The sequence below is a fragment of the Choristoneura fumiferana genome, chromosome 17, assembly GCF_025370935.1.
Source record: "Choristoneura fumiferana chromosome 17, NRCan_CFum_1, whole genome shotgun sequence".
NCBI classification, from domain to species: domain Eukaryota; kingdom Metazoa; phylum Arthropoda; class Insecta; order Lepidoptera; family Tortricidae; genus Choristoneura; species Choristoneura fumiferana.
Window position 1 is genome coordinate 18,225,059 of NC_133488.1, and position 26,790 is coordinate 18,251,848.

General features: G+C 39.5%; 2 protein-coding genes across 6 annotated transcripts; one reads left to right on the plus strand and one right to left on the minus strand.

Moving 5' to 3' along the window:
- The first annotated feature begins 2,548 nt into the window (after positions 1-2,548).
- On the plus strand, positions 2,549-23,450 carry LOC141437418 (MIF4G domain-containing protein A). Of its 5 annotated transcripts, none has more exons than XM_074100770.1 (7): positions 2,549-2,659; positions 5,520-5,625; positions 16,720-16,870; positions 19,184-19,439; positions 20,041-20,231; positions 20,954-21,151; positions 21,820-23,450. In XM_074100770.1, the coding sequence occupies exons 1-7, from the start codon at positions 2,605-2,607 to the stop codon at positions 22,039-22,041; spliced, it is 1,179 nt and encodes a 392-aa protein (XP_073956871.1). In that variant the 5' UTR covers positions 2,549-2,604; the 3' UTR covers positions 22,042-23,450. The 5 variants fall into 5 exon arrangements, with proteins under 5 accessions (XP_073956871.1, XP_073956872.1, XP_073956870.1 ...); XM_074100771.1 differs by having other exon boundaries at positions 5,532-5,625; XM_074100769.1 differs by lacking the exon at positions 2,549-2,659 and adding an exon at positions 3,350-3,652.
- Positions 22,706-25,383, minus strand: LOC141437419 (uncharacterized). The gene is made up of 2 exons (XM_074100774.1): positions 24,909-25,383; positions 22,706-24,539 (listed from the first exon to the last, which is right to left on the minus strand). Exons 1-2 carry the CDS (start codon positions 25,061-25,063, stop codon positions 24,272-24,274), a joined length of 423 nt encoding a protein of 140 aa, XP_073956875.1. The 5' UTR covers positions 25,064-25,383; the 3' UTR covers positions 22,706-24,271.
- Between the last annotated feature and the right edge of the window lie 1,407 nt (positions 25,384-26,790).

Consider the following 26,790-nt stretch of genomic DNA (forward strand, 5'->3'; position numbering starts at 1 on the left):
AGACTGATACCCATAAATAATATGTTTTTTTATTTGTGACCCGAAATTAATAATAGATAGGAAAAGCGCCTATATCAAACGAGATATCTTGACACTCAAGCAATTACGAGGTGCGATACTTCGACGGGAAATTGGTGTTTTCCCCTAAGTAAACAGTCAACTTTTCATTTAGACTACAAGAAAATATTGTTTTTATTTTTTATTTAGGCATATAAATATGTAAAGTCTGTATTCAACAAATCCAATGTTACAGGTATCAAAGAATCAGTCGAAAACACGTAATTTAATCTGTATTAGCATTTTTTATATATAAGTATAAATTAATAATTATGCAGCGATTGTGAAGTTGATCACGCCCGATATGCGATGCGTGGGCGCTGCAACTATCTAATCACCCACACTGCATTGCATCTGGCGACCTTACTGCTATTTTCAAATTTGTATCTTTAGTCAAATTTTGATATATTGGCAACACTGTTATTTTTATTGTGAATTTTTGCCAATCTAAAGTGATCCTATTGAAAACTATTGAATTTAAAATGCGAATGGAAAAGTAACTTCAGCTGTGAATACCGGTTGCCATATTCAGGGAATTAATTACCTGTTAGGAAGAACTCAGCTGTTATGAAGGTTTCCTAACGGCCGAAATATCGCTAGATTGGCGTTAGTATCGAGAGGTCCGTTTGTCGTTACAGTCTTGCTTGCAATGAGGGCTATCGTTTTTTGTCTCACTAGATGGCGCACTGTTGCGTGACGTTTTTAAGTATGGCTTACAAAGTCTGTTTTTACGGTCGTGAAGAGAAAGTTTAGATTAAAAGCATATTTAATACACCTTAAAACCGTACCATAAAATATCGAGTATGTCACAGTGTTGCATAGTCCCCGTTTTGTTCTGAGGGAGGACAAAGGTTTCCGAAAGACAAAACTGTCTCAAAACACAGACATTCATTGCCGATCGCAGATTTTCCATAATTAATTTCAGATATTGCAAAATATTCACAAAATTATTCTAATTATAAATAAACCCGCGTAGCTCACCCAAAAACTGTGAGATTTGACATTTCGGAGACCTCACGCTACACTAGCGCCTCTAGCGGCGAATTCATACGCGATAGCCCTCATTGGCTCATTTAGCTATCACGTGAGCAAATGTCAAAGTCGTTAAACGGACCTTTCGATACTTGTGCCACAGAATAACTAATAGTACTGCCGTCTTGTGCCAACTAGCGTTTCTGTGAAACCTAATGTGAAACCCTCTTAAATATTGTCGACTCTTTGAATTAAAACTTCCGTGAGTCACAGACGTAATAATCATTGACGACATGCTTTGAAAAGTTCACGGTTCACGGCTTTCCGTTCGAGCCCTCCTTGACAAGGAACCACGAATTGGTTTCAAACATGTTGGTCATACCTTTGCTATTAATAAATGAGTGACCTGTCTTTTTACAATAATTAAATCTTGTCGACTATTCGAAAATTAATTTTAACTAGTTTTGTAGCATATCAATTACAATTATATACATAACATCACAGAATAGATAATTATACAAGTACTTAACTGATAACATGAGCATAGCATACACAGTTTTTTAACACTTTCAAATGATTTAGAATTATGTGATTTCAAGTAAACTAAGACCAAACGTGCGAATTTGTACGAATGTAACAATATCAAACTTGAAACATTTCATCATAGCTGCTAATGAAATGTTAGGTCATTGGATGCGAAAAGCCTAGTCTAGGCTTCAAATATTGCTAAATATTTGAACACGGCAAAATATTTGCCTACTCTCTACCTACTGGCTGCCTACTGATTCAAGAATGCTTTGAACAAATACTGTGTATTTGCGTAGTTATTGTGCACTACCTCTTGGACTTCACTAGGACTTATAATTAATATGAGCTACTTATTTTAAAAGGACGCACCTAACTTGAATTTCACGTTAGAATAGATCCATTTGCTTCCAAGCAAATCATACCATGTATATTTACCAAGGTATTTTTTGCACAGTTTTATAACAATTGGCAAAATTTAACACATTTAAATTTGTAGTTTAATACATTCGGCAATCGTCTTGTTTTACTGGCAACACTTGTATATCTTCGGAGAAATCACCGAATACTTAGCGTGTTGTGTCGGTGTGATAACCTGCAGATAAAAAAAAGGGATGAAATGCGGGTAGTTCGAGAAACTCGCGCGGCTAAACAAACGTCTACACTTCAGTCTATCCGTGACCACGGTCGCTGCAATGTGATTTAATATAAAGATTATTGTACCTATTTTAAATACTTGGTAGAGATCCCTTAAAGGGATAAGTTAGCCTTTGTATATGTATTTCATTGTTTGTCATCTGTGTTTGTTTACTTATTTTGTACAATACAGAGTTTACATACATACATATTTGCATCTATACTTGTGTATGTATAGCAAATAAATGATTTTTTTTTGTCGGGGGTTAAAAATAGTCTATGATGTTTAAGCTCGCATTGAGTTCCTATGCTATGTCATGGACTACATAATCCGCTAAAAATAAATTGTGTAGTTCATCACTCGAAAATAATAAATTCTGCTTTCAGTTTCTGAATAATGGAAAACGGAGAAGCATGATCCTCACCAATGCCAAGGGAAAACCAACGTTGGAGATCTACCGACCCCCAGGTTAGTACCGTGTTTACGGAAACCCGCTGGGGTTGTGTCGGATTACATAGTTTAAAAACTGCAATGGACAAAACCAATGTCCGGTTTACAATGTTAATTATTCCAGTAAAACATGCAATGGCATTGCGGGCAAGGGCGGATCTAGGGGGGTTTATGAGGGTCATGACCATGACCCCCTATATTTCTAAACTTATTGATTGTAATGAAATTGATATCTGTCTGCGGAATCGATTTTGTATTTGATTAATGTTATTTTACAATAAAAGTTTAATAAGTTTAATATGTTTTATTTGCCAAAAGAAATACTAGAATTTGACCATGACACCCCCTATGGCTATGAAGCTGGATCCACCCTTGATTGGCACCGCGATGCCAGCGAGTCTTATCGTAAGAGTGATTTTACATGAATAATTATTTAATCAAAGTGAATAATGTAAATTTTGTCGTAGTACTTTAAGTGCTTGTGCTTGTGAGTAGGTTTTTACCTGGCAGATGAACTACGAAAGAGGTTTACAAAACTCGATTTCAAACGCGAATAACCGTAGACTAGATTTGTTTTTTTAATACTAGGAGGTTGGCTGACTGCCGCATAAAGAAGTAGTTGGCTGGCAAACGTCACGCAAGAAAATGGCGCCAAAATTAAAAATAAATAAACAAACATATTTGGAACGGGTCGACAGTCGCATGTTTGGTACGCTGTCAGACGTTCCTGTCTCGATGTTTTTATGCGAAAGTGTAATTTGAAGTTATAAATAAATATAAGAATAAGTATATTGATGTCGAGGTGTATTATGAAGCAATCGTTGGCCGAGCCGGTGCCGCCGGTTGCTGCAGTGACGCCCCCCGTGTCACCGGTTTCGGTTTCAGCCGTGACCGTAGCATCTGAGCCGGTAACGGTCGCGGTGCCTGTCGTGGCCGCTGTGTCTGTCGCGGTGCCGGTGGTAGCAGCTGTGTCCGTCGCCGTTACGACACCAGCTGAGACCGAAGCGTCAGGTTCGTCATTGATGGTTTGCGTTGCTACTAAGGCACTAAGCCCAACCTCGGATAAACTAGATTCAAAAAATAATTCGTGATCGTCAGTAATATAATAAACACGATAGCGTTTTAATGTACGTTCCAAGAGTTCCGAGCAGTTTTACTAAGTCGTACAGCCAGTGCTTTTATTAGTTAGAAATCTTAGTTTCCACGCTATACTGTCACATACTCATGCTTGATTTGTTATTATTACTACATTACGTAGATATCGATCTATCTTAACTAGTGTTGCTACAAGCAAATATGGGAAGAAAGTTAGCAGTTGGAGCGTAGCGCCATCCATCACGCATGGCCAACTGGGTTACCCGATTATTTACGCACAACTGTATATTGCCTATGGATCACTACTTAATCCATTTCACAGATTTAGTTAGATCGGCTGACTAGAACAAGATTCAGATTCATTTTATTTTCGCAATAGGTTTAAAAGTATTGCCTTGCTTTGCTCGGACGCGGTCTCATTGATTTGCCAACTATAAACTCTGAACTTCAAACACCGCGGTGTGGAAAGCAAGGGGAATCAATCATACTATTTCCCTAAAAACATCGGAGCTAGGGACTTGAAGAATTTTAGTAGGTACCAACCATCATCAGCCAAATAGTGGTCTATCAATTTTTAAACAAGTTCCTATCAAATGAATATGTAGCTAAAGTTGACAGACACGTCTATTAGCGTTATTGTTTTATGACATGCAAACGATTATCAACTTTAGGTTGGTAGACCACATATTTGGCTGATGGTAGGTACATGGCTATTTAACAGTAGCGTCTTTCTCACAATACAATACAAAGACTCTTTATTGTACACCAGACATAGTAAGCGATACAGAAAACAGATACACACAAAATACAAGGTGATTACACTCACTAGATTAGAGAAGCCTAATTTTGGTGTGTCCGGATACAATACTCGCAGTGAGTGCAATGTATCGTACACAAGCTTTGCCATGCTATTTATCACTACGGTCACGTTAAAAATGTAGGGAACCCGGTGGCAATCGAGTTACTACGGCGCCATGCTACTGCTAGCCTAGGTGTTTGTAAATAGTGATAATTTTATTGTAGACAAAGGGATAATAGGGACTCTTATTATTGAGCTGTAATTTTGATCGTTACATAATATGTGATAGATAATTCAGTGTTGATGCTGTCTTGTTATGGGCAATTCGGATTTTCCAGAATAAAAACCTTTTTCGTAGTCCTCTGCTTTAGCGATCTGCGAGTCCTTTCGTACCGACTAAAGAACCGCTAAGTAAGTTACATCCCTGAAAACCGCAACGAGTAAAATATTTTACAATTTGATTTGTTCTGTATTTGTATTGTACGAAGGGACTCTTATTGGATAAAGTTTATGATATGTGTTTCACTACTTTCAATATCCTGTATTTCTGAACTGAAAGCTGTCCTTCCTTCCAAACTCTTTATCACATTTTTTTGTTTTACGTGTGTTTTATTAACATTTTAATGATATATTTCGAAAATTACGAGGCTTTTTATCTGGATGCTGTGCTAAAATTTTAAAGAAGTCTTCTAATTAGACTTTTGCAATAAAAAGCCTAATTTATTTTCCGTCGTTCAAAAGCTAAATAGCCACGTGACTAAAAGAAAACAATGAGCTGGTTATTACTCTATTAGTGCAACGCCAGAAGCTTACCATCGAATACTTATGTAAATATTCACAAGATGTAAGGCAAAATTCAAAGCAGACCTTATCTTAAAGATTAGCGTGATTTGGCAATAGGCGTCAAAGCATTTCCATCAACACTAACATTTCTCTGCTCCCCTAACTGTCCTTCTTCTCTTGACGACCACCGTTGACCGCCAGGTGTCCGCACAGACGGCGTGGCGGCGACGGCGACGACGCCCACCAACAAGCTGAACGTCCACGCCAAGGAGTTCACAATGGCCAAGCCTGCTGATCTGCATAATAGGTGAGTTCCTGATTTTAAACTTACCTTTAGAGGCTGCGTTACCACGGAAAATTTGCGAGGATATGTTGGGAGGAATGCGTTTTTTCATGAACCAATAGAAACGATTCATTTACTCATCCTCGCACAATACCTCTGATGGAAACAGCTGAGTGGAGCGAAGCGAGGTAAATGAAGCGTTTCTATTGGTTTTGCTCGGAACACATCGTTGCACATCTCTGGTGGAAACGCAGCCTTATGATGTACGGAAAAGTCAAAGAATAAGAGGAATAGAAATGTGATGCGTGCTAAAAGCACAACCTAGCAGAGGCGGTTTTACCTATGGTACAGGGTGCGCGTTGCAAACGGGCGCAGCGGTGTTAGGAAGACTTTCAATCAGTGGCGTAGCTATCGTGGCCAGGTGGTGCAGTGCACCAGGGCCCCGGACCCCAGGGGGGCCTCTAACCTAAGCTTTGAAAAGAGAGAAGCATAAAAGAAAAGAAAAAAAAATGTTGTGAGCGCAGGCTTTTTAGGTACTTAAATGTTTTTGATGGCCAATAAAAGTTCAAGCTACGTGGAAAGAAGGCTGATGGCCTGATTCTTTCTCTATGCACTGGGGCCCTTGTCCACCTAGCTACGCCAATGCTTTCAATGAACCTATGCGTCCGTCCGTGTTGCGATGCGACACCGTTGCACACGGGTCCTACCCTACATGGGCTAGAGACGCACTGACCACGCGTCCATTATGTGCTGGTCTCAGTTGAGCTGAATTAGACTGAGCTGGAAAAGTATGAATTAACCAGTTTCTTATTGAATCAAGCAGTATTTAATTTTATGATGCACACGTAGCCATTATCATTCACTCATTCAATTCATTCGTGCCAGCTCCTGTGAATCGACCTGTACAGAATTTCTAATAGCCATATTTTTCTGTTGAGTTTGGCCACTTTATCTTTTGACGTCCTCACGTACCTAACCTTGTATTTATAATCTTTATTTTTCAGCATTCGATCCCGTTCAGTCCAATCCACCGATCATTTCATTACATTGATTGTCATTGGCATTGATAAATCTATTTAAGTATACTTTCGTAACTCCACCCGATTATTTATGCATTGTGTTCATGCATGTGCATTGTCATATTTTGCATAAGCTTTATCGTATCGCTTCATTGATTTATATAATAAACTATACTTTCGTAGTCGGGTAGCGGCGTATTAAGTATCCCGTTTAAAAAAAAACCTGGAATGTACCTACGGATTGGGCTAGCAAGTTTGTCTAGACACACTTGTAAATGTAAATGTTCTTCAGGGTTTTTAAATTGTGCTGACAAAATGTTTCCATACCATGCTCGGTATTTCCATAACATTGACATCTTGAATCAAAAATTCCGGTGAAAAGCCTGCAATTTCTAATTTAAAGATATAATTTAAAAATACCGTGGATAATTATGATCTAAGGATTCCAACCCATTGGGTCATATCTTATAATTACCAAATATTTTTTATTTGGATTGTTTACGTACACGGCAAGTCCCTATAATTTTTTTCTTTTGTTGATGCAATCTCATTGCATCAATTATGTCACGAGCCGTCATCGTCGTCGTCGTCAACATTGGCACGGCTTGTTTGCTAATTAATTAGCTATATTATTTACGCAACGGTTCGGTGACACTCCCGAATGTTTCACTGTGTAGTAGGAAATTGGGCTTCTTGGCTCGGAAAAAAACTTTTAATATATTAAATTTTTGCTGTGTGATTAATTTTTATAAATATCTTGGGGGCACATGAAAAGGAATGCACCTAACGCTTCCCCCGGAAATTGTGAATGATTTCACAAGTTTGAAAATCGGACGCGTCAACGTTGATTCAGCGGCAACTCGACCTTGCAACGATAGTTTGTTTTTCGTCAACGGGCGGGCCAAAGCGGTAGTAATCCATTTCTCTGGCGCCCGTCCAAAGAGCCAAAACAAATTTCAGTTACGCGCACATCGGAGTGTCTGCTGTAGTATCAGTTTTACAGTTTTTGTTATCACTTTGTTCTCGACCGCGGTGACGCTTGTACGCCCGCGCACCGAATCGGGCTGAAAGTAGCGTGACGCGTGCCCAGTACGCGGCCGCGCCGGGACTCGCACAGTCCCCGAGCCGACGCGCCAAACAAACAAACGAATATCTAACGCGAATGCATTCGAACGAAACCGACACTGTTTTACGACCGAAACTAAACTAAACCAATACCAAGTATCAGTGAAGTGATTTTCTACTTGCTAGTCAGTTCAGTTCGTATAAGCCCCGCTCTTTATGTTTATTTAGACTAGATTCTAATAATAAACTCTCGATGCTATGAAGTGAAATGAAACGTAATTTTACTGCGACAGATTGCCAAGTTTGCACAGGGATTCGCGGGGCCGTTTCTTGTGATAAATTTCTTGTTTCGGGTAAACAAAGTGAGAAGTGCCTCTCTTCATATTATTGTTCTCACTTTATAATTATTGTTCTGTCCGACTTATTAATCGTGGAAAATGGTTCGTGGAAGATTTTCTACGTCCGACGTGTAAGTATCTGCTTATTTAATTGTATTTGCACTGTTTATATCGATTTCATGAAAATACGTCACTAATTTCGATATTTTCAATGGTTCATGGTTTTTTGGTGTTCAATAAGTGGCTTGGTACTTCATCTGTGAATAACGTGTCAAAACGGTCGTAGATTTATTTACACATAGGTACTTCAAAACATCGAACACCGATTTCAAGTAAGTACTTACCTAACTATTCCTTTGTTCATTCATTAACATTTTTCACGATATTATTTTTAATCTATGAGTCAAACTTAGTGCTACTTAGTCCACTTGACTTACAAGGCTGCTGATTTTGCATGACTCCTTGGCTAGCAACCAGGCACTGTCAACACGTGATTTGTACGGAACATCAACTAATGTTTGGAAAAACGCACGTTCATTGACTAATACACATATTTTGTAAAGTCGGGCTTTGGATTGTTATATTATTATGAAGATCGGCGACTTTTTCATAATAAATCAAACTAGGAAAGCCAATGCATACCTCCAAATGAGAACACTGATTACATTGATATATGACATGAAGTGTGTTGATATCTTAGTGCTACAGTTAGTAGGTAATTATTTTGTCTAAAAAAGCAGCTGGTCTAAAAAGTAACTGGTCCTAACCTGTTTTTGTCGAAAACTTGAATAAAACATAGGTAGGTTAGGTTAGGATAGTTGCGTCAAGGCGCGCAGCGCCTCAGCCACGCGGAATAGGAGCTCCGCGGAGCGGAGTTCCGTCGACTTTAGAGTTAAAAAATTAAGACCACTTGATACACAGACAAGTTGCTACTTGACCAATTGCTTCTTAGAGCACTTACTATAAAATTAAATATTTTTAATTGCGAAAATATAAGTACAGTTAACAAGTTGCACAGCTAACTACACTATGATCTGCCTTATAGGCAATTAGGCATGGAGAATTTTGATATAATGTATTTAGATGCACCTTTTTTACCTGACATTCCAATACCAGGTCCAAATCTCGGCTCAACGAGCTACAGTCGAGTTGGACGCTTTGGTCACTGTCGCTATTATAAAACATTTAAAACTGTCAGTATTGTTCATTATGGTGGAGTATTAATGAATGGGTCAAGCTAATACTGAGCATGACTGTACATTTGACACTGGCAATACTTTTGGTGGTGCTGCTATGGCACGTGCGTCATGCTCGTGCGCATCATTAAACTCTTCATAAAGTGATGATTCGCATTGTCGCGCCGTCGTTAGCTGATCCAAGGCCGTATTGCCAGACTGATGTTGAATTTTTCCGTTTATAACAATGACTTCATTGAAGGTGTGTTTTGATTACCATTTTGGGCATTTGTTGTATAACGCCACGCCGTCTCGTCTGCAGGTTTCGCCCGGCGTCTGATTCTTTTTGAATTGAGTACTTCATTCCATATTCCTTAGCGTACCTAATACTCTATTGTATCCGTCTATTTATCTCTAGTTGCTTATACCTAGAGGTTGTGCTAATTGGGCTGTTTGAAATTTGTTCGTTTTGTCTTCGCTAAAATTAACCATTGGTGTCATCATTGACTGCAGGTTCTTTGCTCTAAGTGAAATTCCGAAGCATATTATTATTTAACCCTTTATAAGGCCCCAGTTATACAAATATGCTACGTGAAAGTTAAATACAGTACCAGGTTTTAATGTACTAGGGAGTAACACAACTACGGCAAAAAAAAAATGAAGTCATTAAGAAAAACGTGTGGCCAATATATGCACTCAGCCTGTTAGTGCACTTGAGTTTTCAGATGATGTTTCCAATACACCTATTCATTGACATTGACATAACAAACATAAGGTGCTCTGTACAGACATGTTCTAATTACAATACTTATCGATATAGCATGTAACCTTTTATAATTTTATCCTTTTGTACCTTATTATCATACCAATAAGAGTCTCGCCACTCGCCATCGTGAATTGCAAGAGCTGTAATTCAAATTGTTAAATACAGCGACGAGTATATTTTTAAAGTATAATGGAAACAATGACGGTAGCTTGCTTCCCTTGACCGGCATAGTGCATAAATTGACCACATACTATACTAACTAAATACTGACCGTAAAAGTATGAATGAGGAAAGATAGCCTGATATATTCGCTGCATAATACCATTATAGTTAAATAAAGAGGATGTTCTTCTCCGTAAATGTTTATTAACAAAGTGGTTTCAGAATCGTCTCTGCCTTATAAAGGGTTAATGTTTAAGTTTTTCGTTTAACACTGAGATTCGTGACGTATTTTTATTCTTACTAGCATCCAAATAACACCCTGACAATGTAAGCTCTTAACAAAACACCTATGTTATGTAGGTACGTACTCTTGAACAGAAGTTTAATTTACGTCATGAATGAGGTAGCACGAAATGCGCACTCACTAAGAAAGAAAGAAAGAAAATACATTTATTTAACGCCATAAAAACAGACATAAGAACAAATACAAAACATACATGACGCTAAACGGTCCCCACTCAGCATAATACCACGGCAAGCCGTGGCATAATAGGTAGGTACTTACCTAATTTTATTTCATACACTTTTGGTATCAAGGACTGTTTCGTACAGTTCTGCTCGGCTGCGTATGAATGTTTATGCTTCAATAAGTGTCTTCTCTTCGTACGAAGCCTTTGGTCTCTTGCGTGTTGCTATGCGAAATGTAATTCACGAAATTTCCTAATACAGGTGAACTCGCTTTTTGCTAGGCATTGTAGCTCACCAGCTTTTACGCCACATAGCACCGTTAGCTGGATTTAAAACATTCATTATATATAGCTAAATTAATGATGCCGCTTTGCTTAGTTTGGGACGAGGTCAGTGAGGGCTATCTATCGCGTATGGATTCGCCGCTAGAGGTGCTAGTGTAGCTTGAGGTCTCCGAAATGTCAAATCTCATAGTTTTTGGGTGAGTTACGCGGGTTTATTTATAATTGAATAATTTTGTGAATATTTTGCATTACCTGAAATTAATTATGGCAATTATGCGTTACGGGGCAATAAATGTCTGTGTTTTGAGACAGTTTTGTCTTTCGGAAACTTTTGTCCTCTCTTTTTTTCCAACAAAACGGGACTACGCAACACTGGTTGCTCGATATGTTTATGGTACGGTTTTAAGGTGTATTAAATATGATTTTAATCTAAACTTTGTTTTCACGCCCGTAATAACAGACTTTGAAAGCCACACTTAAAAACCTCACGCAACAGTGGCGCCATCTAGAAAGACAAAAAACGATAGTCCTCATTGGTGTGAAGTGTCCCATGATATTTATTTATTTATTATATTTAAAATGTTTCACATGATTGTTAGTTTATGTTATGTTATATCTAGTAATGCCTTTATACAGGCAATCCACTTAAGATCGAATATATCTGTCATTTTGTATGACAATTCAAAGGATTTTTTGACGAAATGGGTCTCAAATTACCCGTGACTTACATATTGTGTGTATTAAACTTGTCTAGCGATTTCGATGAAATTTGCTATGCAGGAAGTGCTACTGAAACCTTATATTGAATTCTTTTGTTGACATTAAAACTCGCGGATTTCATTATTTTTACTACCTATAAGGAATAATAATCGGGATAAAATCAAGAAATACAATGGGTGAATAATATACCCATTGATTTGATGACAATAGTCGTAATGACTTGCAACCACCTGTTCACAGATAGTGGCACTAAATTCAAACAGAACAAAGTGCCGTCACGGAACTGTTTACCTTATTTAACGTGGATACACAGATATATTACCTCTAAAGAAAATACTCACCTACTCACACCACGACGCTTAAATATAGGTAACTAGGCAACCTTAATCTTCAACCTTGCAAACTATTTACTGACTGTTTCCACTTGAGATTTTATTTCTATTCGTCTTTCGATGTCGAATGTCGATGGGGCATGGGACGCATATATAAAATTCGGCGTTCTGATTTGGCAACCGGTCCAAAGATCATCCGATGTAATCCAGGATGGTCTAAATCTGGGATTTCGACTTGATGTTGTAGATTGCATTGGTGAAAGCAGAAATTAATCTTTCTAAATAGCACTTACAGTCGACTTCATAAACTTGTGAGCAAAAATTTGATCAAAAATATCTGAACACGACTCTATTGTTAACAGCGTAGAACGGCGTTTAGATATTTTTGATTTGACAAGTTTATGAACTCGACGTACATCCCAGTGAAACACACGGAACTACACCACGAAGTAGGTAGTATTCGTTATTCATTATTCTATTATATACATCATTGATTAATAGCGTCAACTACCAAATTACCAGTTTTAATCCTTATAATTACAACAGTACCAAGCTCTGTGTTTTCTGTACTGCTTACTATGTGTTGGTGTGCAATAAAGAGTTATTGTATTGTACCAATATCTGAAACAATTAAAGCGTGCGTAAATATCTAATACAATTTCTAGGGCCGTTAGGACGTGATATTTTTGCACGCACGCTCAGCTTTGGCTGATATTAATGCAGGTTACTGTACCTTGACAGACTGTTAAATATCTCATACTGCTGACTAATAGTCAATTTTGCTTTAATATTTTAACAAGCGCGAATAGCACAAAGCGAGCCCTCAGACAGGCGGAGACAGGACGCGCCACTTGTCCTCATTCCACTGCACTGTCATACGGGACTCTGCTTGTTAGAACGATTATACGATTAGGAAATATTTTCATATATGCCCATTTATACCTGCATTACACTGCGGCGCTCGATTGACTACTTCGAACTTGTATGCTTTACGGAAGAGGTTCCCAAAGTGGTCCAGTGTAAGTCCCTTAGTGTAAGTTTTCGGTTACAAAATACGTCTCGATCGCGTTCGCGTTAAATTCTCAATTTGTATGGAAACACAAACAGCACCTCTAGCGGAACGTTTGCGATGTTCGTGTTTCCATACCACAGACTTGAAATGCTATTATATTTCAAATCCATGTTCCATACAAATTGAGATTTTAACGCGAACGCGATCGAGACGTATTTTGCAACCGAAAACTTACACTAAGGGTGCAGGTAGACTTTTGCTCTACGGCCTCGCGATGTAATACAATGCTACTTCCACGATTTTTGTAGTTTTAAATTGGGTTTATGAAGTGCAGTTAAAGGTGCACTCACGCCCTTTGAACAAAATCGTATATTGGATATGTTTCATTCAGACATGCTTACAGTACTTACCTAATTATCGGTGAACTAAAACCGTTTGCTATTTCGTGGCCTTTGTTGCGGTTGCGGCGGGGTAGCTAGTTAAAACTTAGTTCATTGTTATGTAACTCTACAAAGTAACGCCCGAGTCAGTCAATTTGTGTAGGTATAGTTAGTTAGTACCACGATTAGTTAGGGCAGCTATCGAAATTACGAAATACCCAAACTTTAATCGAGAAGATGGTTTTACAGATGGTCACCAGTGCTAAATATAGTTAAACCTGATCGTGTTAGTGATATTGATATACGAAAAAAGTGAATGATACTGTGAGTGTATTTTTCCGTAATTGTAAAGCGAGTTACTGGCACTTGAGGTATCCCATCTTAGGCCTTTAGGTTGGCAACGCATCTGAATCCCCCTGGTGTTGCAGGTGTCTATAGGCGGTGGTCATCTCTTACCATCAGGAGACCCTCTTGCTCGTTTGCCATCCACTAGAATAAAAAAAGAGTTAGAATTCCAGCAGTAGTGTGCAACTTGTTAGGGAGAGGGTAGATCGGTTACGTCTGATTTATTTTTCTGACTGACAGTTATACCAGCATACCCGCAATTCTCCAGTCGTCTCGTGATCATGGCGCATGCAACTGTGCCGAAATATCGAGCTTCTCTAAAATCAAGGTACGCGGAACAAAACTAGAATTGAAATCATAAAATAAGCTCGCATTTTTCTTGGTCTTGTGTCTTCCTCATCCACGCCTTTCCGGCAATTTTGACGAGATCTTCGGTCCATCGTGTCGTGTCGTGTGAGCGTTTTAACGACATTTCTATTACCTGTTCTGGCCTCTGGTTGGTTCTCATTACTTACTAATTTTTTCTGGCGGCATATGTGTCGGCTAGCCCATCGCCATTTCCTTTTGGCTACTACATATTTTAGCTATGTTCGTGTGTCTTGCACTTCTCCTGATCTCCGCGTTTCTTATCTTATCACGGAGAGAAATACCGAGCATCGCTCGATCCATATAGCTCTCTGTGCGGCTTGCAGCCTATGGATATTCTGCTGTGTAAGTGTCCAAGCCTCCGCGCCATACGCCATCACGGCTGGACACATTGATCGAAGACCCTACACATACTAGCTAATATAAATAATATTTGTCTAACCGTTCTTAGACCGATTTTGGGGAGTAATAAATTTCGTTACTGTCAAATATTAATTATGCCCCCACATCCGTCCTTCTGGTGCCCATTTGCCTACCGACTAACAGTGGACTACTCTTGGTCGCGGACTCTGCATTTATTCCTTTCTAACTAGTAAGCAAGTGCGATAAGGACGAATGCTTTGCCAGTATAAACAGCTAGGCCCCCTGACAGAGCGAATGTCACGTAGCTTCTCCCATAACGGGTGCTGTATCGTGGTCATCATTATTTATGAGAGCGCGAAAGGACTCCATTGTCACCGAATAGTCATCGGTGGCCAGCATTCTATTATTTATTCTGTATGTAATTACGAGAAGTCTATCCAGGTATCTTTAAGATTTATGCTTGGGGAGCACTATCTGTCATCTTGCGCACGACTGTTACGGTTTGTTAATTCTTAGGTTTATTGCTGTGTGTCTATTTAGACATCAATATTTTTTGTAAATACCTACGTATTGTTAGTTTTATGTATTTTTGTTTCTGATGTCCAGACACCACCATGGCGTGAATTAATACGCTTATTCGTTTAAGTGTATCTAGTACAATGTCGATAGCCCTCTTTGTTCCAATGTAAACATTTAAAAAGTAGGTTACGTAACACAAGACTTTGTTACGAATAATGTTATGATATTAAAGCGACAGCCGTGAGAATGACTTTCACTGCACATCGGACGTTAGGTCATCGGATACTGCTGGATGGAATACGTGACATGATATCTGTAATAAGATTATTACTCTATTGCTCGGTTTACGTAACTTCAAGGTAAATAACTAATTAATTTTATCTCGATTTGTCAGGACAAAAATCTGAAGTGGCCTAACCCAAGATTTAGCGTTTTGAGTTCAATTTTTTGCATCCATGGCGTTCATAAATTAATCGAAGCTTTTTGGTCGAACGGAATCTCACGCACTCCCAAATGGGGGAGAGGGTTGCAACTATCGCGTATTCTTTATTTTATTTTAACACAAGGGAGCAATCGACCTCGAAAAGTCGCCAAAATCATCTTACGTAACTATAGATGGGCCCTTTTCAATCGGGAACGTTAAAATCTTTACTCTGATGACCTCCGAAAATCCTTCATCCACCGAATATCTACATATTTAGTCTTAGACGGCCTCAAAGGATATTTCGAATTTCCTAATTATCTCTTCATTTCTGTTTGAGCCACTAGCTCAGTGGTTTCTAATAATAAATTCTTTTCATTCGAGGAACCGCAAGGTTAAACTATGGCGCCCTTGCACCGTTCCAAAGCCGCGTTGCCGTTCAGTGTTTAAAATATTTCGTGGATCTGATTTTAGCAATTACGGACCACACATGGTGCGAAACAATTCTGGTTAAACTGGTTAAAAAAGCCCTTTAAGGGCATACATGTCCAAATGTCAGAAAGTCTAGGTGTCATATTGTCCATGGTCAAAAAGTCCGAAGGATTAAACGTCCTAGTCTGAAAGTCCTAGCGTCAAAAAGTCCGAAAGATTAAACGTCCTAGTTCTGAAGGCCTGAATCCCATAATGTCTCATTGTATAAAAATATGACTAACACAACTAAATGATAAATATAACTGAAATAGATTAGAGAGCTAGATTGCTCATCTGCATTATTTCCAGTCTATTATCTAACACCCTGAGGCCCATTCTCGGTAAGATCCAGATGCATCTATGATGCTTCGTACATGTCGTGTCGAGTCGACGAGAATTGAATAGCTGATCCAGTCATGCAGATGGACTGGAGCCTCATTATACATTGCCTCTTTCCATATTGTTATCGTATTGTCTACGTGGTGGCAGCTTTTATTGACTTGACAGTAAAGGCGATCGAGTCGAAAACAATTCGATTGCAATAGGTGTAAATAAAACCAAAATAGAATGATACCCCTGGACTCTCGGACATATGGACCATCCGACATTAGGGCATTATAACCTTCGAACTTTTTGACAATAGACAATGTGACACCTGGACTCTCGGACATATGGACTATCCGACGTTAGGGCATTATAACCTTCGAGCTTTTTGACAATGGACAATGTGACACCTGGACGTTCTGACATTTGGACATGTATGCCCCTAAAGGAAAAAAGCCACGGAGGATGCAGGCCGCTTTCAACCGAAGCAATTGGAGGCCTATGTCCAACAGTGAACGTCTTTTGGGTGATGATGATGATGATGATGGAGCTAAAACCTAAAAGTAATGTTTACCGCGTTTTCCGCAGACCGGCGATCGGCGTGGGATACGGCAGCGTGGGGCTGCAGCACTCGCGCTCGGCCGTACTGTCTGCGCAGGTGCCGCCGCACTACCGGCCTGTAATGCCGGCGCACGCGCTGCTCAACAGCGCCTCCACCACGCACGTGCCTCACGCGCAGGTAACGTGTGCCGTGTCCGAACACTGTCGGCCATCTTGTCAGCGCACTACACTACTTACTACTGCTGCTATTTTTTTGTTCTTAAAATTATTATCTTTTCTAGTCAAGCGTTCAAAATGTGACTGTACCTACTTACAGCGTGTACAGTTCGACTACAAAGTTCAACGGCCGAAGTTACAAAAATATGTATACACGGCCTTATTATTAAGTCGATAAATTCGTGTATACATATTTTTGTAACCTCAGCCGTATTGATCTTTTTGTAGTAGACTGTACCTTCGTTGATAGTGGCACTTTCATTGTATTTTTTTTTGTTCGATGTACCGAATTGTCGACCCAAAATCAGAATAAACGACAGGATAATTCCAACCCTAATTTAAGTGCCATAAAGGTTTCAATTATCAGGTCGTGCATTATGCTGGTTTATTCCGGGTCAACAAATACGGAGTCGTACACCTAAGAACCGCAGCTGCCGACTGCCCATTAGAGGTGAGACGTACTAGGCAAAACGCGGACTGAGTCTTGCGAGTACGCGTCCACAAAAAGACTAGATCCAAAGACTAGGTCCACGAGTATCTACGAGTACTAACTCAATTGAGTCATTGCGTAAACAAAAACAAAACACGTTCTAGTTTTAGTAGTTTTACGAATATCGAACTACTGAATTCCACGTCACAGTTCAGTTTTCTCATTATATATTTTTTAATTTTAACTTATATTAAATACCGACTAAAAACTTCCCTTCATACTTTATACAGGCTTAGGACTGTAAGCAATTTTTATAAAATTTTCAATTAAAAAGTGTACATAAATGCTTGTTTTCAAGTTGGCGGAACGTTGTCAGTCGCCATACTCCGAAATACTCGTACGCTAAAAGAATCGCGGGCGGGAACGCGTACTCACGCGTCCAAGCCAAAACCTATTCCAGTAAATACGCCTCACCTCTACTGCCCATACATTTCAATCGCAGCCAGCTCCGTTTGCGTGCAGTTGTGTTGTGCCAACTGCAATGGAACTGCAATCAGAAATGTATAAGCACTCTGCAGTTACGTTGCTGTTGGAATGCATTTCGTCTGTACCTACAGTGCCCTTAGTGTAAGTTTTCGACTACAAAATACGTCCATCGCGTTCGCGTTAAAATCTCAATTTGTATGGAAACACGAATATCGCAAACGTTCCGCTAGAGGCGCTGTTCGTGTTTCCATATAAATTGAGATTTTAACGCGAACGCGATCGAGACGTATTTTGTAACCGAAAACTTACACTAGAGGTACTGGCCGTAACCGTACCCGATTGTATTAATTAAAGTATAAAGTTTTCTTGATCTTATGTATTGAGCACGTTCATTTTAAAACGTGGGTAGTCTGGTGTTAAGTTCCTCTTACTAAAGTTACGCTTGAACAAGCATATTCCTTGCGTATCTATTACCGATAGCGTCACACGGCCATGAGATTGTTATTTATTTGTATTATTGTAGCTCTACAGGTAGGTTATGTTAAGCCGAGTTTAGTCTTGCAAGAACAATCGTGCAAGTTGCATTCCATTGCGAGGTCGTAAAGCTAAGGATTTTGTAGTGTTCAATCGAGTGCCGCTATATAATGCAACTTGCACGATTTTTCTTGCAAGTCTAAACTCGGCTTTACAGACGAATCAAAACAAAATAGGTACTCATAATCGAAGCAAAATTTTACTAAATACGTACAGTCGCAATCAGATATTTCTGAGCGGCCAAGGTGATCAAAAATATCGATATGGGATGGGTCCGTTGCCTAGCAGGGAATCAGTTACTGTCCAGCTGACCTAATTTGGCAGACACTCCGATGACTTTTTCAGGAAGTAAAGACGCGTGTCAAACGAATGTCAAAGACTCAAAACGATACCTTACCTTAATATAAAATAATAGAGTGCATGTGTCGATATTTTCGATCACCTTGGCCGCTCCGAAATATCTGATGGCGACTGTACGTAAATATCACTTACAGATGTACCGAGTGCACAATGATTTTCCATCGGGAAAAGTCAGTTCTCAATCGGAATATGACGGCACCAAAAGTTTCAATAATTAATTGTATTAAATAAATGACATTTTCATATCTATTAATATGGAACTTCATTATTTAATGTCAAATGTAAAAATGAAAAATGTACGCCTGCACGATATGTACTGAAGCTATTTAAGAGAGCACGATAAATACGAACTTTTCCGGTAAAATACAATGGAAAACCATTACGCACTGTAAGTGGTTTTATGCACGTTGCCTGTCATCTAACTGTTCCAGAAGCTATACCTTATTGCCACTTTTAAAACTCCAGGGTCCTCGAGTCCACTTCAAGCTCCAGCCGCAGCAGACGTTTCCCGAGAAGAAGAAATCTCCCCCTTCTTCTCTCTCAAACGGGAATGGGAAGAGCATCCGGCCGCAATTCGTGCCCGGCCTGAAGCGATCCAAGTCGCTGACGTCCGCCGACGCTCTGGCCAGCGGCATGGCGGCACTCGGCCTGGCGGCTGACGCGGGAGACCTGGGCAACTTCCCCACTGAGATACAGGAATGCATCGACAAGGCGCTGGAAGGTGAGCTGGAAGCTTCGAGCTTTCTATTCATTACGTGTGCTGCCCGGTAACCACTGCAGGTAAGCACGCGCAATTAATAGAGAAAAGTCGCCGAGCCGCCGTTCAGGTTAGTCAATTTTCCTGCCGAGATAAAAAAATAGCAATGTAATATCATTCCTATCAAGCCTTTTGGAGAAGCTTCAAGCCAGCAACTTCTTTAGACGCGATTGTAAGCGATACTTAAAAAGTTAAGTTTCCATTTCGCTAAAGTATGTGAGGGATCATGACGAGGTTGTAACAGTTTTCTGGTCATTTTTAACCCTGTATAGACTTCTTTTTCAAGTTTTTATTGTAAGTATGTACTTCGAATATTAGAAAGACGAGAGAAAAACATTTACTACGGACAGAACGTGGAGAGAGAAATAATTAATACGTATCATTGCCAGGAAATGGTCTCAAATCAGCATAATGCTGCCTTTACAGACGGAACTTTCCTTGATAACATTAGGACTGTTCGTACGTAACATGTCACTTTTAAATCTTGGGTGAAATTTCACCCATTTTCTTTCAGTAAGCAGTTGAATTGACTTTAGGTATTGATGTAAAATTAATTAAATTACAGATCCTAACGCGGTGTGTGCGCGTACCCTGATGGACGCGGTGGGCCACCTGGTGTCCCGAGCTGTGGAGTCCCCGCGCTACGCGCTGCCGGCGGCGCGCCGCTGCATCGCCGTGGTGGAGCGCGAGCAGACCGAGACCTTCCTCGAGTCGTTGCTCAACACGTGCCAGCAGTGGTACCAGGACCGGGAGAAGGTGGGGCATCAGTCTAAAACATTCACTGACAAAGGGTCTTCAAAGAACACCACGGTGACCGATTCTGCGCCCGCCTGCATTTAACGAACTTCAGCGACCATTTACAAGGTCATCATTCTATCTTGTGGGGAGGCGAATCAGCGTGCGTCTTCCGAAAATTTGGCCCACAACCGGTCATCGGTCATGTTTGCGATGTGGAAGCCAAAAACATCATCAAGGATCAGTAGATCTATTTAAATATATAAATAAAAAAGTTTTTTTTGTGTATTCGTGATTGTCAAGAGAGAGTTTATATGAAAGAAAATGTTTGAAAAATTGTATGCAAGAGTAAAAAAGTCAGATTGTAACTATACAAAAACTAAGGGAGTGAGTTATAGAAGTTACTTGCAGGGGCCGGGGCAGATATTTGTATGAAAAATACGAATGTTTGCTCTCGAGTTTTGGATGTTTAAAATATCTTTAAATATGTAAAAGTATGTTTATCCGTTGCCTTGTGCCTATAAATAACTATAACCCAAGCTTTGTTTACTTCAATTAGGGGCTGTTTCACCACCCATTGATTCATTTTAACTGACGGATAAATGTGATGCCGTCTCCGTCTATTAGAACAAAACAGAGACGGCATCACTTTATCCGTCAAATAAATTTAATCAATAGATTGTGAAACGGGGGTTAGTGTCAAGAGTCCCGTGATATTTATTTAATGTATCCTCTGTCCGCAGCTCCTAGGCACGATCGTGGGCGGCGGGCGTCCGCGGCTGATGGCGTTCCTGTCGTTCCTGCTGGAGATGTACTGCCAGCTGCGGCGGCGCGCCATCCAGCGGCGCGGCGCGTCCGCGCAGCCCGGACAGGTGCTGCTCACGCTCATCTGCAAGTGCTGCGAGGACTGCATCCGGCAGCCCGTGCCCTCCGCCGGAGACGTAAGTATATGCCTCCATACCCTTGCCTGTATAGCTTAAAGGCCCCGCAGATTACAAACTTTTTGTCGGCTGATAGTTTTTTAGGATAGTCTGTACTGGTTCTTTTGGGGTTGTTCCAAATGACAGACTTATAGCATGATTCCCTTTATTACTAACATATAAATGTTAGTTTGGTGGGCGAGAGACTACTGAGGTTACAGACTATCATAATATAGTTAGCGCGTGTTAACAAGCTCTTCATACGGAGTCTCTGCTTGCGGTGGAAAGTGTTGGCATTACACAGTTTGATGGGCACTCTCCGCGAAGTCTCGGCGCCCTTTTTAATCATGGTCCTGTACCGAATATCTAAAGCGTTGTACACCAAAGTATATACATATTGTGCTTCTATCCATATTCTTCTTAACTTCTGTGCATCTTTTGTATGAGCGCGTATATTCACAATGTAAGGCCGGGCCGGTCCCAGCCCAGCATCAGAGGCGTTTGATGGCGGCATTTACGGCAGCCGATGGCGGGGAGCCATCAATCAAATGCCAATCAAGCTTAATACCGATGCTGAGCGTCTCTGGCCCTATATTATGCGAAATTCAAACTTCGTATCTTGCCGTCCCACAGCCGCTAAATATTATGTATTGGCCCCCCTGCTCATAACAATCCATGTTCAATTTCAGACGGAGAACTTATTCTTCGTCCTGACGTACATCGGGCGCGATCTGGAAACGCAGCTGCCGGGCGACCTGGAGCGTCTTCTCTCGGCCGTCCGCGACGCGTTCCTCAACACGGCGGCCGCGCCCTCCATCCGCCGCACGCTCCTCCAACTTATAGAGCTACACGCCTCCCGTTGGCAGCTCCCCGGCTGCGCTGTCCTCTACTACTATCCATCCTCTAAATAGTAAGTCATCAGAACAATCGACTGTTGGTAATAAGCGAAGTCCATTCATTAAATTGTTGAGTAAGGAATATAAAGGTTAACGCTGTGGAGCATATTTAACTCCTTTCCTGAGCTGCCATAGAGCTTGTTGGATTGTGCTTTTTTGATTCGTTTTCACCACTTTCAAATTCCACATTGAGTACGAGTTTCTAAAGGAAATTGGTATGAAATTAATTTGAATAATTGAAAGTGTGAAAGTGTATGTGTGTAAAAATAAGGTTTTAGATTAGCTTTAGGTGGATTATTAAGTAGAGGAGAAGAGGATATTATGCCTTAAAAGTATTATAAAGTATATGTAACATACTTATGTAGTTGTGGACAAAATGATGTACTTTACTGTACGATCTTCGCATAGTATTTCGTGCATTGCATCCTTTGTTCTTACTAGATTTTGCTGTCATAGAAGGCCTATTGCTTTTCGTAATGTTTGCCGTAAGTAGCTACGTTAGTTAACCAATATTCTGGGCATATAAAGATATATTTCCATTGTCCAGTAATACATGAACTGTTCAGATTTTAGGTATTCTGGAATTCATGTTTTTTGTTTACTAAATATGAAGTTGTTCAGGTAGCTTATCAAAAATAAGCAATATTCTTTGTTTTTATTTTAACTTTCAATTTGAATGTTTGACTGAGATTTAAAAGCGAGAATATCAATGTTATTGTGCTTGTGATATTATTTTAAATTTAAGTTGTTAAATAGAGTCCGTTTACTTCTGTCCTAACCAAAGACTGTACTGGTGTTGAGATGTCTTAATCAACAAAAGGTAAAGTGAAATAATTGTTTTGTTGGAGCTGGACCAAATTTTGATTTATGTACCTACTACTTACCTGTCCTGGCTTACTTAGAATGTAGTACAATGGTGCTTCTGGATGGATATAAAGATCTTGACAACTCTTTTATAGGTTGTATTAAATCTTATTGAGATCATTTTCCACATAGATAGAAATGCAGCTAATTGTATTAAAACTACCCACATAATAATGTTATTTTTCTTATGAACCAGAAGCACTTGTATTACACTATGTATAGTTTACTCATAACTTTAGAGCTTGTAGAACTCTTGTATGTTGTAAATTCATTTTAGTTAAATGTGTGATGATTATTATTTCATAGGTAAAGGTAAATTATATGTTAGTGTAACATATAAAAACAAAAGACCATAAATATTCATTACATGTTACTATGCATTCTTAGCAAGTTAAGGTAATGGTATGATTTATATAAAAACAGAAAATCTATAAAAATATGGTGCTAACAAAAACATTGATGTAATTGTATATTATTTCATTAGGTTTCGGGTAATAGCATATTCTCGTTACCTATATAATTTTGTACCTAGGTAAATGAATAAAGTTATTTACATACAATTTGTATAAACTGTTTTATTTCATTTCGGCGGTAAATCGACATTACGCAATAATGAGCACAATCTGCGTTAAAAGTGTATCTAATTAAAGATAAACCATGATGGTTGTTGCTTTTTTGATAAGAACCGGCTGTGATGCACCTCAGTGACCAGAGTCCGTATTGTCTAACGCTAATATGTTTATAAAATTGAATGAGCCTCCTCATTCAATTTTATAAACATATTTTATTGCATTTAATAATTCTTCATATGCATCTAAATGATTCACCATAATTCTTCGCCTCCAGCTATATTCACATAGCCAGTCAGTAAAATTGTGTTTATTTTGGTTTTGTCTAAATTTTTTTTTTAGTCCTCTCCACTGGCTCTCGATTTGTAGTGTGTGTGTCCCATCAGGTGCCACAAATTTGTTAGTTGGGTCACTATGATTGACCCTTTTATGTATATATCCATGCTCAGGAAGGCTCAGATATGCTCTCCAATAATCTGTGTGAATGATGGAACCTTCCTGAACATGTTTTTTTATAAGTGGCACCAATATGTCCGCAGACCTTTCATCATCGGGACACACCTCAAGCCGCAGATCATCATTGCCATCTTCGATCATTCCTATGACCCCATGTCCTCCAATGAGTCTTTCCTTTTCCGAAATTTCGATTCATCGATTTTTACTATTTTATTAGGGCCCCTTATCTTTCCTTGGGCCCTTTGATTTTCTAATTGGTAAAGAGCTACTGTCTCCCGGCTACAGTTCTATGTGAAACTACCGAACCATCTTCAAACGCTAGCTCCTTTCTGGTTTGGTGATATGTCAGTCCCTCACTAAATGCGTACATGATTTGGAAGAGTGAGGGACAAGCGTGCGTTCTCGAACCAGGTTCCAACTGCACGGGAGACTGGTTTGGTCCGGCAGTTGCTTTTTCGGCATCTAAATTTCCCAACTTGCCCAGCTTCTTTAGTAAATGACATTGCCTTGCGGTGGTAGGCGCACATTTTCTCAGTTGGAAGGAGACCTCTCTCCTCCGCAAACTGGATACATTGCTCCGTGGATCCCAATTTGGAGAAGATTTTTCTCCAGGTCCACATGGCTCTGTAACAAAAAAATTACATTAAAATATGTGAATGCTGCTTCGCGCCGGGGGAGGGTCGGAGGGGGGTCCACAAATCATAATGTATACAAATTGCTTTATGAACTTAAAATGGGACAAATTTTTCTGAGCGCTTTCCCGCTGTGCGGTGCTATCCTTCGTGCTCCCTTTACCACAGTAAATATTATAAAGCAGTATGGAAACTAAGGCTTATTTGATGGGTTATTAATACTCTAAAATAGGTCTAGTTTCCGTACTGCTTTATACTATCTACTGTGGTAAAGGGAGCGCAATACCCAAGGGCCCTGACCTGACCTGAAATTACAATGATATTATATTGTACAGCAATCATACTATAAATCGAAACTTACTTCAACTCATCCGAGTAAGGATTAAGCCTTCTGCCGGATGACCCAGTAGGTTGGGGCATCGCAGCAGCATATTCCTCGTCCTCGTCCGAAGAACTAGCGATAGCTGGTAGGCTATCACAAGAGCCAGCTGCTGCTACTCCACTGGGACCAGCCATCCTACTGGGACCAGCAACCGGTTCGTCAAGGACCGAGGATCACACACGCGGGAGCACAAGCGGCTCATTTGAGTCCAAAACTTACACTCGCGCAGTAGGCACAAGCAGCTCTATTGAGTCCATCACTCGCGCACTACTTGAAGACGGCGCAGAAGAGGAGGCCGTGACAAGCGGCTCATTAGAGTCCAACACTTGCACATCACTCAACTCTTCAGACACAGAAGCATAGGGCTTCGGAGACGCCATGGTAGTCAAACGTTGAAAGCTTACAGGAGTACGTAAAACGATCTCGACTGCAAGGGCAAGAAACAAACGATGACTGACTGACCACTGATCGAATGGAATTTTAAAACTAATGTAAGTTTTTTTACACCAGTAACATCACATTTTTTTTCTGTTCTGAAACCTACTACGTTCACAACGTCAAAATCAAATCGTATCGTTCAAAATTTATTTTGGTGATTAAATTCGCTTTTTTACAGAATAATTAATCCTCTGTCTATCATATAATACATATGTAATAGAATGGCAGTATATCATTTGTTTTTTGTGGTTGTAACTGATAATAATAATTGAAATTTGTTTCGGTTTTCTGTGCATGCTACGCACATGCTACATATTTAAACGTATCTAACGAACGAGTTAACGACTTATTACTGATTGGCTGAGAGGTTGTCAAACTACTGTCTATAACAGAAGTCCCACTAGTGTTGTCAGGTCTCCTGTTTTTACAGGAGATCTTCTGGTTTTAGGGTGCTGCTCCTGTTCTACTGTATTTTTTTTATCAATCTCCTGGATTTTACAAAATTCACTTGTATAATTAACCATACTACTACAAAGTTCTTAAAGTGAGTGCAATACAGCCTTAAATTGGTTAAATCTATGCCACAGTTTCTGAATGAAGCTAAGAGAGCTAATGAATCTATGGTCGTTTCAAGGTTCTTAGTGTAAGGCCTTTAATTTTATTGTAGTGTGTAACATCTATGTCACTTTGAACCTTAACATCTATGTCCTTTTTAGATGAGACATATAATAAAGAATTGTACCTAAAACTAATTGGAGCTTAGTCTTTTGGTAAGCCAATTAGTCTATTCTAGCTTCCATATTCAGAGACTTCTAATGGTTACTTAAGTTAAATAGATATTTTATAGGTATGAGCTGTCGGTGATAGGATTTAAATATCTTTAAATCACTAAATTACTTCGAGTTATGCAGCAAGAGAAATTGGATTTATAGCTTGTTACTATAAATAAATTACCTAAATTAAACCAAGTTAATATTATATTTTTACTTTTAAGTAAATTTATGCAGTTGAAAAACAATATTCATCCTTTTTAGTCAATGAAAATGTTAAAAATAAATCATAAATTCAATAACCTAGGGAATATAATAAATAAAACATTCTTCTATAAATGGTTTACGAGGTAATTTTTTTCTCCTGTTTTTATTTCAAATCTCCTGTTTTTTACGACATATATCTCCTGTGTTTTTCAAATTGGACCTGGCAACACTGAGTCCCACAACTACCTAACTTCACTTCGTTGAAGTACGTACGCACTGCGCTCCAGGGGGGGGACAGTCGCTTATACCGTACTAATTCATGTCGATAGCGCCGCCATCTCCTTTATCTAACCTAAAATAAAACAGATTGTTGTCGTTTGTTTCAGATAGATGTCACTGAAAGCTTGAGATCACAAAATTTTATTTATTAATAAATATTTTGTCGT